Genomic DNA, 16,457 nt, shown 5'->3' with positions numbered 1-16,457 from the left:
GAAGCCACTCATAACAATTACACACACAACAATGTACTGGTTATAATGAGCACAGTTAAATTATACTTCAGATTCAAGGTGCATTAAAATTATGTCCAGATATAACGGGAATTTCTTTTAAGCATCGTAATGATACAATATGTTGTTCATTCCCACTTGCTAAACATTTTAATATGAAAAGAACATAAGTACACAAAATAAGGGAAAAAATTGGAAACACACTACTGGGGTGGCAAGAAGACACCTGAGACCGCCTGGGCCGACAAAGTTAAAGGTACGGTGAGGGTCGCTGGGGACGTCACGGCGGCGGTGGCTGGAAGCAGTGATGCCAGAATAGAGCAATTGATTAAGGAAGTAACGTCTTTAAGAAAAGCAAATGAAGAATTGACAAGACAGGTAGTAGAACTTCGAAAGAAAGCACAGCAGAACCATGCTAGTGTAGCAATAGCTAGACCTGTAATCCAAAGCAACGATCCAGGGGAAGAAGATAGCTCCCCTGCCCCTAAAAAGCGGGCGGTGAGCTCCGAGGATGACTCAGTCTTTTCGGCCCTCAATGAAATTAAAGAGGCAATTAAAGCGATAAAAGAGACAACGGAAAAGACTAACTTTAAAGTAGACAAATTATGGAAATGGAGGCTAACGGCGGAAAAACGACTTAGGAAAATTGAGGCGCGAGGGGATGGCGATGACGATGAGTATTTGCCATCAGAGGTGGAGAGTGTAAAGTCGCTCCCTGGAACGTCAGGAGCCATCACAAAGAGGACATTAACAGGTAATAGGAAGGCGGACTCATCCAATAATCATGGACAGTAATCATGGATTCACTGTGTGGCAATGGAACTGTCGCGGATTCCAACACAAAAAGGCACCACTGCGACAGTTAATCAAATCATCTGGGGCTAGGCCAAAGGTAATTATGTTGCAGGAAACCTTAGCGGATGAAGTCAAGCTTACTGGGTACAACACGACATGTAGGGGCAAAGAAACAGGGAGGGGATTGGCAACCCTCATTGATAAAAAGCTACCATACATAGAGCACAACATTCACCTTAGACATTCCAAAATTGAATGTATTTTAGTAGAATTAGTACTCAAAAGGAATAGAGGCAAGGTGCAAAGCATTTTCTGTCTGAACATTTACAGCAGTCCCAAGGACATGAGACAGAGCTTTAGAGCAATCTTCAACAAGGCACTTTCGATTGCCAAAACTGCCCCGCTCATTATTGGAGGGGACTTTAATGCCCCCTATCACACATGGGGATATAGCTGGAATACAAAAAAAGGAGAAGGGCTGTGGAGCCTTGCCGTAGATCTGGGGCTATGCCTGATCACTGATCCAGCATATCCCACCCGTTGTGGCACGTCCACATGCAGGGACTCCACACACTTTCGTTAACTCAAGAGGAGCTAGTTGGGAAAATTCGAATATGGGTCTCGGCAGCGATCATTATATCTTACATATAACCATAGGCATGCCGAGGCAGGAAGCTAGATTCTTCAAGTGCACAGACTGGGACCTTTTCAGGAAAGTCAGAGCAAAAAGAAGGGAAATCGGAACATTAGGGGCTGAGAAAGAGCCCTTTCAGATATGGGTCAACCAGCTCAGAGAGGACGTCAAAGAGGCCACTAAAGAAATTAGGACAGAGGAAAGCGTTGAGATTATGGATAGCAGGCTGGCGCACTTGATTGAGGCCAAACAATCTATAGTACAAAGATGGAGAACGCAAAGACTCAACAGAAGGCTTAGGAAGAAGATAGCGCAACTAAATAAGCAGATTGAGGAGCACTCGAAGACACTCGCAAAGCAGCAATGGGACGAGATCTGCAACTCTGCTGATGGTAGGATTAAACACGGGGGTAACTGGAATCTCCTCAAGCACTTACTTAACGAAAATGAAACAAGGGTGAAGAAAAGAACAGCAATACTAGCTAAGTTGGTTCATCAAGAAATTCGGGATAGAACTCAGGAGGAAATCATGGATCGATTGGCTGCCAAATATCTCCCGCTTAAGGGACCGAACGATGGTGATGAGTGCTATGAATATTCCGGTGGGATATGTGAGGAAATGGACCGCGACTTTTCGGAGAGCGAAGTCAGGATGGCTCTCCACAGTCTTCACGGTAGGTCGGCGGCGGGATCCGACGGAATAACTAACAAGATCCTTAGGAATCTGGATGACGAATCAATCACTTATCTAACTGACCACTTCAATGAACTCTGGAAAAAAGGGGTATATCCGGATGAATGGAGGGTGGCCAACACTATCCTCATACCAAAACCAGGTAAACAGCTCACTCTAGACAACCTCCGTCCTATTTCGCTAACATCATGTCTAGGTAAGGCTATGGAACACGTAATTCTCAATCGACTCACGAAATACGTTGAACAAAACGACATTTTACCGTACAACTTAATCGGCTTTCGCCCTGGGCTGTCGACTCAGGACGCTATGCTCCTGATCAAACACCAGCTCGTACAGGCCAGCCCAGCGCACACGAGAGCGCTCTTGGGTTTGGACGTTGAAAAAGCCTTTGACCGCATATATCATAAGGCCATACTTGACGTTATCTCTGCGATGGGGCTAGGCAAGAGATTTTTTAACGTGATTAAGGACTTTCTCGGAAATAGGTCTGCACACCTCATGTTGGGGGAGCTTAAGTCTGAGGCAAAAAACTTGGGAAATAGGGGCACCCCGCAAGGAGCAGTACTCTCGCCCATGCTATTTAATTTAGCAATGTCTAGGGTTGCCAGAAATTTGGAGAAAATTGAGGATATACATTACGTGATATATGCTGACGACATAACCATATGGAGTGCCAAAGGTAACGTAGGGCAGACGGAGACCAGATTACAGGAAAGTGTATATATTGTAGAGAATACACTGAAAGATATGGGGCTGAAATGTTCAGCAGTCAAATCGGAACTTTTGGTTTTGAAACATCGTAGAAGAGGTCGAAAACCAAGAGGTTACATCCCGACAGACGAGCCCAGAGTGAACTTACACACTCACGAAGGAACTAAAATCAGGCTAGTCGAAGGAATCAAAGTTCTTGGATTCTACATAGAAGCGAATAATGCGAACTATAGAACAATACAGCATATCTCAAATAAAACCGATGAAGTAATTAGGCTACTAAGGAGAATTACCAATAGACACAGAGGCCTGGGGGAAGACAGTGCTTTGAGGCTAGTTCATGCTTTTGCTCTCTGTCATTTCACCTATGTTGCTGGATTATTAAAATGGACGCAGGTAGAACTTAACAAACTTAACACGATGATTACGAAGCTCATTAAAGCTACCCTAGGAATACCGATTAACACTGCAACCGAGAGATTGATGAGTCTAGGGGTGCACAACACAATAGAGGAAATTGCGGAGGCTCAGCAGCTTGCGCAACAGGAAAGATTGGCAAAAACACGAGCCGGCAGGAATATACTACAGGCAATAGGGGCAGAGCTAAATAGGTCAAGGCGCCCACTGGAGGATGAAGTGGAGTTGCGAGCTGAGATTAGGGATCTGATTAGAACCACCCCTCTCCCTAGAAACATGCATCCAGAGCACAATATCAAAAGGAGAAAGGCAAGAGCTAAAGCACTCTTGCGGGAGATACAACAGCAGAATCAAGAGGCGGCTTTCGTAGATGCTGCCTGGGTGACAGGGAAAGAAGCATATACTGCCGTAGTAGCAAACATTCAAGGGAAGGTGCAAGATGCCATCACTGTATTTACCAAAGATTCCATGGTGGCGGAGCAAGTGGCAATTGCTCTAGCCATCAGGAACAATAAATGGACTTTTATTTACAGCGATTCGAAAGCTGCTATAAAGGGTTTCGATAAAGGCTACGTGGCCGCGGTTGCAGCTAAACTTATTGAAAACACTATGAGTATGAGAACTGAAATCCAATGGTTTCCTGCGCATATGGGAGAAGTGGACGAGACCCGGGCTAACCTCAATGAGGTTACTCATGACTTGGCACGAGGACTTGCTAGCCGTGACAGTCACAACCGAGCCGTCCACCACCAGGCCGGAGAATTTAGAGATAAATTATTAACATATAACGAGATTACTAAACACTACTATCTAGGACGCAGACAGTTTCCATTGCCACATTCAAAGCTGAACAGGGCTCAGGCAGTTTCAATGAGACTATTACAAACAGGAACTTATCCCACGCCGTACCACCTTGATAAAATGTATCCAGAAAGAGAGGTCAAGAAAGATTGTCATGCGTGTAATGGCATCATTGGGATCAGACACATGCTCGCGGGATGCCCTGCGACTCTCACCAACCCTGAAGAAGAATGGCTCCATTGGAAGAAGATGCTAGAGAGTTCATCTTTTCAAGATCAGCTACGGGCTGTCCAGAGGGCCCACGATGTCGCTGAAGGGCTGGGCCTAACGGTGCCATCGTGGGAGCGGCCCGCCTCGACTTGAAATAGTCGAGCCTCAGGACTTTTGTAAATAAAAAGTTTTTACACACACACACTGGGGCTCAAGGTCATTTGCGCAACAGGCCTGAATACCAATTATGCTGAAAGGAATGGTTAGAGTAATAAAATAAAAAAATTAAAACAGGTGAAAATAATGTGCAAGCTGCTGTGCAAAGTCAGGTAGTAGCTATCAATAAATAACAAATCTGGCAGCACCAATCGTGCGGTGAATGTAGACATCAATTCAATTAGCATTGAAGCAATGCTCACCATTTTGCCACCGTCAACCGCCCAAATGTGTCATGTATGAGGCATGCATGCAACTGGGCTCCTGTATCAACACTTTCCACTGAACACGCTGTGCCATCTAGCACCGCCACCAAAAGCATGTGTGTGAGATGTGCACAAATATCTATGACACGGACTCCAGCACAGATTAATTTTAAAGGATTTATGCTATCATTGATGAGCGGCACATACCCAGTGATTAACGTCAAAGAGGTTCACTGAAGAGTGACACACGCCCACATGCCCTGTAGCACACAACCTGTTGGTGTGAAAGAGGCTCACTGAAAAGCGGCACATACTATACTGTGTTGCACATACCCACATATCCTGTGACCCATGGACTTTCCAGTGACTCAAGTTGACCGGAAGGTGGACAGATGGACGGACACACACACACACACACCACACACACACACAACACAAACACACACACAATGCACACGTGTGTGATAACACCGATCTATGATAACACAGGCCTACAGAAAGTGTGTGGGGTCACCTAAGAATGCCAATTGCATTAAAACAATTCGAATACTAAAAACACAGGCATGAAAATATTAACTGATGTACCTTAGTCATTTGTGCGACAGGCAGTATGAAAGTTTGTTCCACAGTCTCTTTGGTCCGGGTTGGATTGCAGACATGTTCCTGAAATATGACCATTGAGCCTCATCAGACACGCAACCGCACACTCTTCACTTCTTTGCATTTAGTAATATGTGATGGTCACTTATTACGAGATTCCAAGAATATTTTCATGAGCAATGTATAAATAGAAGGAAACTGCGAGTAAATTCTGCATTACATGACCTCCGCCGCTACATTAAGGGGCCTCTCCTAAGCTTTTGCTCCATGGCGGTGTCGGAGCAATGCCATTCGGAGGCGCCGTCGCGTTATTTGACACGCTGCTAAGAGCATTGTCGGTCCGCGGTATGGTCGAATTAACCGTAGCAAATGCTTTCGCGTTCGAATTACCGAGCGTTTTTGCCCATTGAAATACACATAACTTTGACGGGACCACAGCGTCAGTTCGAATAAACCGGCAGTTCGAATTAAGCATGTTTGAGTTAAAGAGATTCGACTGTACCGAAGTAAATCTCAAACTTTTCCCCTGATATTAGCATGTATTGAATAAAAGCTTATCAAGAATATCGGATATAACGAAGATACTTTTGTGTCACATGCAAGTTCGTCTTCGTGAGGTTTGACCACAACAGTTGTGAGGTTTTACTTCCACAACACACCGCCTATTAACTTTTTGCACAAATTGAATGTTGTGTCATGGAAGAATACAGGTAATCATAATATAAATATCTCTTCTGGCTGAACTACAAGCTCTCAAATTTTGCAGATATGCACTTCATTGTGCATTGGGGCAAAATTCCTTTCACGGTCTGCATTCTAAGGCTATTTTTGGGTACGAGCACTTGTATATTTCCTCCAGGATGAATTGGAAGTAGCCTTGCCTGTGTCAAAAACTAAATTTTTCTAATTGTAAGGAACAATGGAATTATCTGTCCAAGAAAGGCAAATTGCCTATGACAAAACGCGTAGATTCACTGCTCCCAACAGACGTCACCATGGGCTCCTTCAAAAATATACTTTGTTCAGTCTGGCAATGCCATGCCCTGTTCCAATTCAGTCAGGACTCAACAGGCAACTACTACGGTAAAAATGCAATTTTAAACAAAAGACACCACCATGCCTGCCAACCTGTGAACCTTAAGATTTATAAAAATCCCCACAATATGATGGGGGGGAAAGGGTACGGGGGGGGGGGGGGGGGGGCAAGAGGAAATAGCACATTGTCTTTTACTGCTTGGCCTGAGCACACTACATGCAGACTTCATTAACAATGACTTACCTTTTGGCACAGAAAACAAGCAGCAGTAAACTAGGAACAGTAAAGACCGGCAAGTTTTTCAACAACTGTGCAGATGCTAATGATTTCACCAGCTTCGTGAACTTGTCTGTATAAACTTGCACTCGTAGCAAGCATACCCCCCTGTCGTCCTTTCACTATCAGAAGACTTCCAGAAGGTTCGGAAACCAATGAGCGTAACTGCTTCGCAAACGAAATTTATATTTCCTAAAACTTAACGCAACCGTAAAATCATAGAACAAGCCCGAATTTTTAAACATTACAATTAATTCGGGAAAGTTGGCAGGTATGCATTGCTGAATGCTAGCTCCATGCAAAATCTAAACCTGATGAAGTAAATAGTTTAGCCAGAAGAACCATTTATAATTGACCTGCCAAGTACTGCAACATTCAACACGTAATTATATGGCTACTTAACCGCTCTGAGGGGAAGTGGGCATGAAATCTCTTTTCTGCCTATGCTACTATTTAGAACAATTATTTTTTTCGCAAGAAAAATTAATCAATTATGAAAGCCACAACTACGCGCAAATTACCCCAATCGGAAGCATTTTGTAACATCATGTTTTCATTTTGTTATTGCTATCACGTAACAACAGCTGCAAGTCTCAAAGGGGTGACAAGACATTTGGACTCCACCAGTAATGTGCAACTTGAACAAACCTGCGGCAAAACTAGAATTCTTTTACGTTGCGATTTATACTAGAAATTTTGTATCATGGTAGGAACATATGTGTTGGTGCATTATAGAAGTTTATGCAGCTGGCGAGAGGATGGCACCCACCTGAAGCACTCTGACCACTTCAACGTAGTCGTTGTCCAGGGCGATGTCAAGCGGTGTCTTTTCAAACTTGCTACATGCGCCTACATCCGCACCCCACCGCAGGAGGCATTTGATCACGTCCAGATGGCCCCTCTCCACTGCCCAGTGAAGGGGTGTCATGCGCAGCTGTTGAAACACAAAGACATCAAATGTTCAGCCACTCAGCTACTGCACAGAAATTTCTGTTGGCCCACAGTTACATACAGTGCAGGAATGAATCTACATGCACATCATGTGAAGACAGTTTATAAAGACACTGTCTACAAACTGCAAGTGCAAGCAGTGTTTGGGCATTCATGTCCTTCGTGGAGAGAGAGAGAGAAGGATAAGTAAAGATAAGGCAGGGAGGTTAACCAGGGGCCGTTTTCTGAAACATTCCACTTCGGCGATAGTTCGCCTTTCACCTTTAGGCGTGTGCTGATTGGCTGGTTGAGAAAAACTGGGAAATCGCACCATCTAGTAGTTCCGGTTCACGTCATTTTGACATCACGGTGTCATTGGGTGCTCCCGACATATATTGAATAAACGAACATGCCTGTGTCGTACTGCGGCCGATACATTCGAAAATAACACTCGAGCCACTCTGCACTTGCACGGTGCGCTCTCTCGTGTGTTGCAAAGCGTTCGAGTGCGCGTGTTGGTAGTGCATGCTGAAGTCACGAGTAAGCGGCCAGTTGATTTACTGAACATGACTATCGCCGAAGTGGAACGTTTCAGAATAAGGCCCCAGGACTGAGCTCTGTTGGATACCCTGTACTTGGGGAAGGGGAGAGGAGATCAAGAGAAAGAGAGAAAGTCCAGCGTTGATGTCGCAGACGTAGTAAAAATTCTCAGCACTGTATCACAGACAGTCGATCAGTCCAGTTGCTTCAGAAAATGCATAAGCGCCTATATGCGAGACCATGGATCCAAGATATTGTCCAACGAGAAAGGCCTTCAGTCTAGCTGGTTTAGAGCAGTGCACAAGCCAAGCCTGTATTGCGCTGGTTTGTACTTGACAGTGATTTTTTTTTTTTGCTTACTTCATTGTTCTTTTTGTGCATGCCAGTGAACATGTTACTTTGAGATCCTTGTTGCCCCTTCTGGTGAGCCTTTACTGGCATATTCTGTGGCCTACTAATAGATTTGTGTGGCACTCAAAATTACAGGGCTTAGGCACACTGCCTTTGACCCATATGAAACAAGCTGCATTTCGCCGATAAAGATACACAAGATGCAATACACAGGACATAGAAGCATGAAGAAACAACAGTTTGTTGTTTTGTCTTGCTCTTTGTCCTGTGCATTGCGCTCTTTCATTCATTCATTCATATATCCTTGACAATGCTACATCAACTGGCTTATATGCTGGAGCTCATATGCTCCAGTCTGGCGGTGCTATGTGTTGGAAACCGGTTTTGTCCTGCACTAGCTTGACCGACGGATAGGTAGCCACATCGAACTCACGCATTTCAAAGTGCTGTACAAAGCGAAGTCTGCCAAGACTTCTAACTAAGAGCGGCCAGGAGTGAGTGTGTGCTGGCAAGCGTGCATGTGGCCTAACCTTAAGTTTCGCGAAGTTCGAGGCTAGCTGAGTGGTAAAAGCTAGTCGAAATAGTAATACTTGATGGCTACGACACCGATAGGCAGTGTTGCCAAAGTAATTCTTACGCAGGCGACTAAGGCTGAGCATGAGTAGACTAGAATTGGCTTCTTCCGGAAGTACGTAATTATTATCAAAATTTGAAAGCAGATTTTCGATTACTTCAGCCTGTTTATTAAACGTCGTCAATAAATACGACGTGTGTTCAAAAAGAAACTGAACTTTTGAAATAGCGCGCCAACTGGCAGAGGCAGCGCTGCGGCTACTGAGCGCATGTAGTGGCAGGTTTAGACAACAAACTGCCATTTGCCACGTTTCGCTCCGACCGTTAGTTGGTGAGCTACAGCCGCTGAAGTGGGCACATGAACAAGCTATTCATCGGATTGGTGCCAAAGTGACAATGAAGGAATTGGAAGAACAGTGCGTGTGTGTGAAGTTCTGCTACAAACTTGGGAAAACTTTCACAGAGACATTTCAGTTGCTTAGCCAAGCATACGGGGAGGACTGTATAAGTCGCACGCAGTGCTATGATTGGTTCAAGCGTTTTGAAGACGGAAGAATGTCGGTCTGTGATGATCCAAAGCCTGGATGACCTTCCAAATCCACAGATGACCACGTCGAGAGAGTTCGAACTGTGATTCATGGAAATCTTCGTTTGACTGTTCGAGAAGTCGCTGACGAAGTGGGTATCAGCGTAGGATCATGTCATAAAATTTTTAGTGACAAACTTGGGATGCGTCGTGTCAGTGCAAAATTTGTGCCGCGTTTCTTGACTGACTAATAGAAGCAGACCCGTGTTGAAATCAGCCAGGAGCTGCTCACCGCTGCCAATGATGATGAAAACTTTATTAAGAACATAACAGGCGATGAGACATGGGTTTATGGCTATAATATTGAAACGGGAGTGCAGTTATCACAGTGGGTGGCCAAAGGTTCTCCTCGTCCAAAAAAAGCACGCATGAGTCAGGTCAAAAATGAAGGCGATGTTGGTAGTGTTTTCCGACTACAAAGGCATTGTCCATCAGGAATTTGTGCCACATGGTCAGACGGTAAACAAAAGTTTACCAGGAATCCTAGCACGTTTGAGAGATTCTGTGCGTAGTAAGAGGCCTGAATTGTGGGAAAATCAGGCTTGGATGTTGCATCATGACAATGCCCCAACTCACGCATCGCTGCTTGTCTGCAGCTACTTAGCGAAACACCACACTCCTGTTGTGACCCACCCACCATATTCTCCGGACCTAGCCCCAGCTGACTTTTTTCTCTTCCCCAAGCTGAAAACTTGACGCAAATGACGTCCTTGAAAGGTCGTCGTTTCTAAACCGTAGAGGAGATTCAGGACAATGCGAGAAGAGACCTGCGCGCCATTCCAGAAAGTGAGTTCCAGGAGGCGTTCCAAAAATGGAAGAAAAGATGGGAAGAGTGCATTGCCAGTAGAGGGGACTACAAGGGGACAGCACTTAAAATGTTGTACCATAAGCAGTAAAGGTGTTATAGCAAAAGTTCGGTCTCTCTTTGAACAAGCTCGTATACACAGTAAAAGTAGGAAGAAGCGTACTGATCCAAACGCCCTTCTCGATTGATGTCAGCTATTCACCAATAGCAGCCGCATATGGAAATCTGCTATATTACAAAATAAAGCTTCCAGAAAAGAGTGAGGAGCACACTTCTGTTGAAAAAAGAGCATTTGACAGAAAGGTGACTTTGAACCCTGCTTGCAAGCTCCACGTGCCGCAAACGACTGCAACATTTGGCTGAGATGTTCACAGCAAGCACATGCTATCCGCATTGTTTTTTCACCAAGCCTGAGCGGGGGTTCAGGACCCCTTTAAGTGGAGAGCATGTCTGTAGATGCGCCACCAAGTTGACCATGCCATGCGGTGTGTATCTACTGCAGGACAACTTTGTCGCCGTGTTAAAAAGCGTGATTCAAAGGAGACATTTTTATTCAAGCAGAATATGTGCTACAATGACTCGAAAAATATAGTAAGTGGCTGGTATGTTTGTTGTCCAGATGGCGCCACCTTGCTTTTGTAGACAGCAACCGTGGGTAGCAAGTCTACAAACACTCGACTTTCTCAGCACGGTAACTATCGAATTTGGCGCGAATCGTGCCAAACTTCAAAGAAGCAAAAAGCTTTGATGAGGTGAAGAGGCCAAATGCTTTGACGGACAGCAAAACTGCAGAATTGCTGGAGCAGACAGGCGACTCTGAGAATGAATACGTTTTGGAGCTTGACAGCGACTCCAACCGCAAAGGTATAGCTGACATAGAAGACAAGAACGACTTAAAAGAGACAGTTATAACTTCTGTGAATTACAAATAATGGCATGGCAGTGGAGCCGAAAGAACTCAGGCGCATTTTTCATGGAAGTCCTGGGATGGACTGTGATGTTGCCATGGGGAGGTGCTGCATCGTGCTTCAATACTTTTCACACGAGAATGAGCTTTTGAAGTGAAAAGAACAGTAGCACAACATTTAGTAACTATTTGTTTGTTGCATATCAAAGTTTTGTAAAAAAATAATTTTTCTTGCCTAAACCAAAATTTTGAAAGAAACTCCCCAAGGCGCAGTGGTTCTTGAGTAAACAATTCAACAATTAAGAGATTAATGCTTGTACAGAGGTCAACACACTTGTCTAGAACACACTCCTGAGGGCCAGAGCAGCTACCAAAGCTTAAGTCGACCACCAGGTTGATAGAAATTAATGCGAACTGTAAATGTAGTCACACAACCTCCTATACAGCCGATTTTGTGCCACATGTCATCTTGAGATATCGCCAGCGCAGTCCTAAGAACGTGGTTAGCGCGTTCTAGACAAGTGTATTGACTTCTGTACACCTGAGCCACCTCGACGCCCTTCTTCAGAATGCAGATGTGAGAGCCCTTCTTGGCACTCACCATGTCCTTGGCCTCAATGTCGGCAGAGTGCTTGAGCAGGAGCTCCACCACATCCAGGTGGCCCTCCTGAGCTGCCACATGCAGTGGGGTGCGGTCCACCTTGGTGCGTGCGTCTCGGCTGATGCCTGCTCGCAGCAGCACTTCAGCTGTTGCCACATGCCCGTTCTGAGCAGCCATGTGCAGGGGAGATGTGCCCAGCTGCACCACAAGTCCAGAAAATGTGGTGTTTTTTTTTCTTGTTTTTTTTTTCTACTCGTGAAAGGTAAAAATTCACATGCTCATAGATCGAAACAGTGGTAAAGGCAGCCAGTGTAACACAAAGTGACCAGCATCTCCTGCTGTCGTGTCAATTTGTGTAAAAAAGGTAGCATCTGACAGTTTCATTGCCCTCCCTGCCAGAGGTGCAAATGGCAACCTAAATTAAATGAAACAACTATAATGAGAACGAGCTTGAAATGACCCACTTGGTTAAAAAAACTAGACTCATTGCAACTTTTACCAATGCCTGTGTTAGCAAACCCTCAATATCCTTATCAAATAAAGAGCTTGTATATATACAAAAGCTTTAGACTAAACCTCTCGTAATTAGTGTACTTGCAAACGTGTCTGCTTTTTGTTTTTGTGACCTTGCTTATGATTTCCTTCCAATGTACAGAGCAGTCCACTGTTAAAGGGAACACTTGTGTGTAGAACGTGTCCGCATTTTCCTCTCTAGCCAAAAATACAATCAACAACATTTACAGCAAATAACTTGTGGTTAGTAGCTCTGACTCCTATCGACACACCTGTGTAGTGCACTGATATTGCTTCTGCAGTCACTTCCGATTAGGGCACCAGCAAAAACTGAGAGTCGCACATTTGAGGATCACTTTAACAGTGGACCACACTGTACATATTCACTGCAACATTTTGGTGCCATATGCATGGCTGTGAAAACTGGAAATAAATATGCTGTTGGAAGTTAGCACTGCATGTTGTCCCATAGGCCTATGTGTGTTTCGTTGTGCCTGTACTACAACAAATTCAAGGCATTATCAAGTCATAAGCAGCAGCTTACTGGTATCCTTATAAAGAAAAGCATGCAACAAGTGCATTTTGCCACTACTGACCTATGGGGCCTAAAGTTGGAAAATGACCAAGAAACTTGAAAATTAGAAGCTAAGCATTGTACAACTAGCAATGAGACAGAAAATTATGGGCATAATGTTAAAGTCCAACTAGACTGAGATTCCCTTAGGCTAAATTGGTTATAAAAGAGTAGTACTGTACTACTGAAGCAACTGATAAAATTGTAGGGTGGGTTATTGTCCAATTTCCTTATTAACAGCCACTAAATAACACCTAATCGGAAAACTCGTAAACCTGGTGGTTAGCGGACATGAGACAAATACCAGAACACTGCTTCCAAGATTTTCAGCTCGCCATGGGCACTGCCCAACCTAAGAGGTCATGCCAAGCACCCATGCTGCTTCTCAATGTCCTAGATTCTGCATCATTTCTGGCACATAGTAATGGTGGCGTTTTTTTTTTCAGTTTCAGTATCAAAAACCCATTTTTGCTAGCTTTTCATGACACATCCACTTGTGCTTTAAACATCAAGTTTTGCATGAAGGCAGCTCTATATGGTTATTATTTGAAACTCTGCCTTTTAGATATACAGTCCAAAATTTCATTGCAGTTGGCTTTTAAGAGACAGGAGGATATGGCCTGTATGAGCTAGCAAATGCTAAATAGATACCTGCATGCAAAGTGGCACTCCTAAACTGAACTAAAGCATCAACGTGATGGTTCAAGCAGAAAGGACTGAAGTATGCACAACAAAAAGTGTTCTGCTGTTCAATTCAACGTGATGTTATCAGTTTTGTAACTGTAATAAATGTGCAGAGTTCTCCCTGCTCAGGAGGCAACACCAAACAGAACCCTGAAGATTGATTACAAGGGCAAAATACAGTGTAAATTCCGCCAAACTGCTTTCAGTGAAACTCAGTGGCATAGCCAGTGGGTGGTACACGAGGCCACTCATAAATAGCTTTAAAATATTTGATCACTGCTGGTTGCATTGCGTATCTGCACAGAAGAATGCTTCCAAAAATGCTCATTATTTCCTTTACAATGTTCCTGTGCTTCAATTGAAGTGCTTTTTGACCTCACCCAGTCAGTAGTGAAAGGAGCACCACTGGTCATGAGTTGACGAACTTCTTCAGTCTCGCCATTGCGCGCAGACTCCAGAAGCTGTTTTCCAAGGTCCACGAGGGACAGGGAAGGCTGTGGCACAAGTTGCAGTGGCAACGAAATCTAGACATTGGAAAAGATTATGTCAACACATCAAAAATCAGAAAATATACAAACCCCCGCATTCTGGAATGTTCCTCCACTCAACACTCCATGTCAACAAGAAAGTGCATGACAACGCCGTCTCTTGACAGAAAGTCACTGTGCTTCATTGAATTATGTATTTAAGAAGCATAGCATTTCTTCAGACGAGAGGCGTTGCTGTACTCAACTTGGTGAAGTGAAGGGAAAGCATGGAGTCAAGGATCATTTGAGAATACAGGGGAAGGTCATGCTTTCACTCGACAATTCTCTTATTCTACATCATGAAGTGATTACCGAATAGGACAACAGTCAATGAAGCTTGATGGGCGATAATCATACTTTTAAAGATGCACACTGGCCTCAATTCCGAATGCTGTCACGATAATGCACCCAAAGCCCCATGCCCTGCTTGCATTCTTTTGTTCGACCGACAGTTTGTGTCCTCCAACTATGGGTGGGCAAAACCTAAAACTTCATATTATGTGGTATCACGGTGTGGACATTCCATGAGCAAGGAAACTTCTTTGCAAGCTACAATTCCACTGCACATAAGAAGCATAAAAAAAAAGAAGCATGTCAACACATTTGTGATGAAACAGTGCACACATACAGACTGAAGGCGAGGAAACACCACACACCCACAAGCACTGTGCAAATGTGCTATGCGTGCGCTCACACAACCAGAACACGGTTGTGTGACCTTCCCTTGCATTCTATCTGTTCGTGCTGTTTCTTCATAAATTTCAATTGACTCGCCCCGCTATCCATTTTCCTGCGTATCAATTTGAATGGCCAAATCAGTGTGGTGAGATTTCAGTGCAAGTCCAAACACATTCCGTGCTGTGTGGCCAAAGATGCTGCTGTGTTAGTGATTTTTTGTTACAGAAAGGTCACACATTCTGCTCCTGTTTAACTGACCTTGAAGCGCCCCCAGGAACACTAACAAAATTTTACAGGAAAACAGACAGGACAGTGCTTCACTAACTGTTGTGGGTGAAGCGCTGTCCGGTCTGCTGTCCTGCAAAATTTTATGTATGTTCCGATGCGCGTCAAAATCTGTTCAATATGAACTTTAATCCACTAGCCCGACTCGCCACCTCATTACATTATAGTCTACTCCTGTATGAAAGAAAACAGGCCGCCCCGCCCACTTTTCCGAACCTTGACAACAACCACATTCAGATTTTTTCCGCAAGTGCATCTGTGCGCGTGTGTAAACAGATGCATGTGCAGAGTACTAATTACACACAATACGGTATAAAATTTGAGCTGGAAACACACAGTGTCCAATAGATAGCCAAGCTCGCACAATTTACGATCAATAATGTGCAATCGTGCATGAGCTAGGGGCTTACCTCCATTGTGTCATCAACGGGTTCCTCTTGGAAAACATCCAGCACTCCTGCACAAGAAGACCGATGCGTGAGTTTGCAGCGATTCGGGTCAGAACGGTAGACACGAAGCTCGTACGTTGGCGTCTCACCTCACAAGCGCGACGCGACAGGGAGCATTCACGCACGTTATTAACACACACCGGCATACTACACATCACACTACAACAAATTGGCGAATTGGCGAGTGCTACAGCAGCCAAGGTATGCTAACACCACACAAGCTACGTACTACAGAGGCTACCACCGAGGGATTCGTCGGACTCGGAAAGGCACTGGGGCCATGCACTCGCGTTCGCCTGTGGTAGCAGGGGGCCAGGGCTATAGCTGCCATCAAGATGGAGAACGGCATTAGGCCAGACCATTGCAAAGCGGCACCAAATCGAGGACGGGACACATCCGAACGTGCTGTCACGCGCGTCTCTGCGCTGTTTTTGACCATTCGCGCGAGGCAGACGCCATTGAAAACAGGAAAACGGAAGGGGATCTCGAAACGGAAGCAGGCTCAGATGATCCGGCTGAAGACGCGTTTCCAGAGGCGGGGACGCGCTGCGCCCGATGCGCGCCCAACGAGCTCGCTTAGGTCGCAATTGAACCAGCACCGAGCGAGAGGTCGTATGTAAAAGATGACTCTCTCACCTTCAGCCTTTGATGCTGCGCCGATTTAAAGACAGACCCTCAAAGCCTGACTTTCGTCAAAAAAGTCCGTGAAAGGGCCCAAATTTCCGGAAGTAAGACATTTTTCCGGAAATACACCTACGTTGTCTCCGTTTCCTCCGAGCTACATTCCATAGTCATTGCGCAACGTGTTACTGCGCTAGTGACCAAACGGACCAAACG

At 44.8% G+C, this 16,457-nt stretch overlaps 1 protein-coding gene across 6 annotated transcripts in view; it reads right to left on the bottom strand.

Annotated features, from left to right (window-relative positions):
• The window catches only part of LOC119456454 (GA-binding protein subunit beta-1-like), a 56,828-nt gene that overhangs the window by 29,963 nt on the left and 10,408 nt on the right, over positions 1-16,457 (bottom strand). Inside the window, exons 1-6 of one of the 6 annotated variants that reach the window (XM_037718251.2) lie at positions 16,257-16,389; positions 15,582-15,628; positions 14,062-14,205; positions 11,911-12,108; positions 7,387-7,551; positions 5,291-5,368 (exon numbers count right to left, since the gene is read on the bottom strand). In XM_037718251.2, the coding sequence (XP_037574179.1) occupies positions 5,291-5,368; positions 7,387-7,551; positions 11,911-12,108; positions 14,062-14,205; positions 15,582-15,587 (591 nt within the window). In that variant the 5' untranslated portion in view covers positions 15,588-15,628; positions 16,257-16,389. Of the gene's footprint in view, positions 1-5,290; positions 5,369-7,386; positions 7,552-11,910; positions 12,109-14,061; positions 14,206-15,581; positions 15,629-15,709; positions 16,170-16,256; positions 16,390-16,457 lie in introns of those variants that run through there. The other 5 variants (XM_037718249.2, XM_037718248.2, XM_037718246.2 and 2 more) reach the window with 5 other exon arrangements.

Source organism: Dermacentor silvarum, chromosome 6 (assembly GCF_013339745.2).
Source record: "Dermacentor silvarum isolate Dsil-2018 chromosome 6, BIME_Dsil_1.4, whole genome shotgun sequence".
NCBI classification, from domain to species: Eukaryota; Metazoa; Arthropoda; class Arachnida; order Ixodida; family Ixodidae; genus Dermacentor; species Dermacentor silvarum.
Note: the sequence above shows the minus strand (reverse complement) of the source record. Positions and strands in the feature narration are given on the sequence as shown.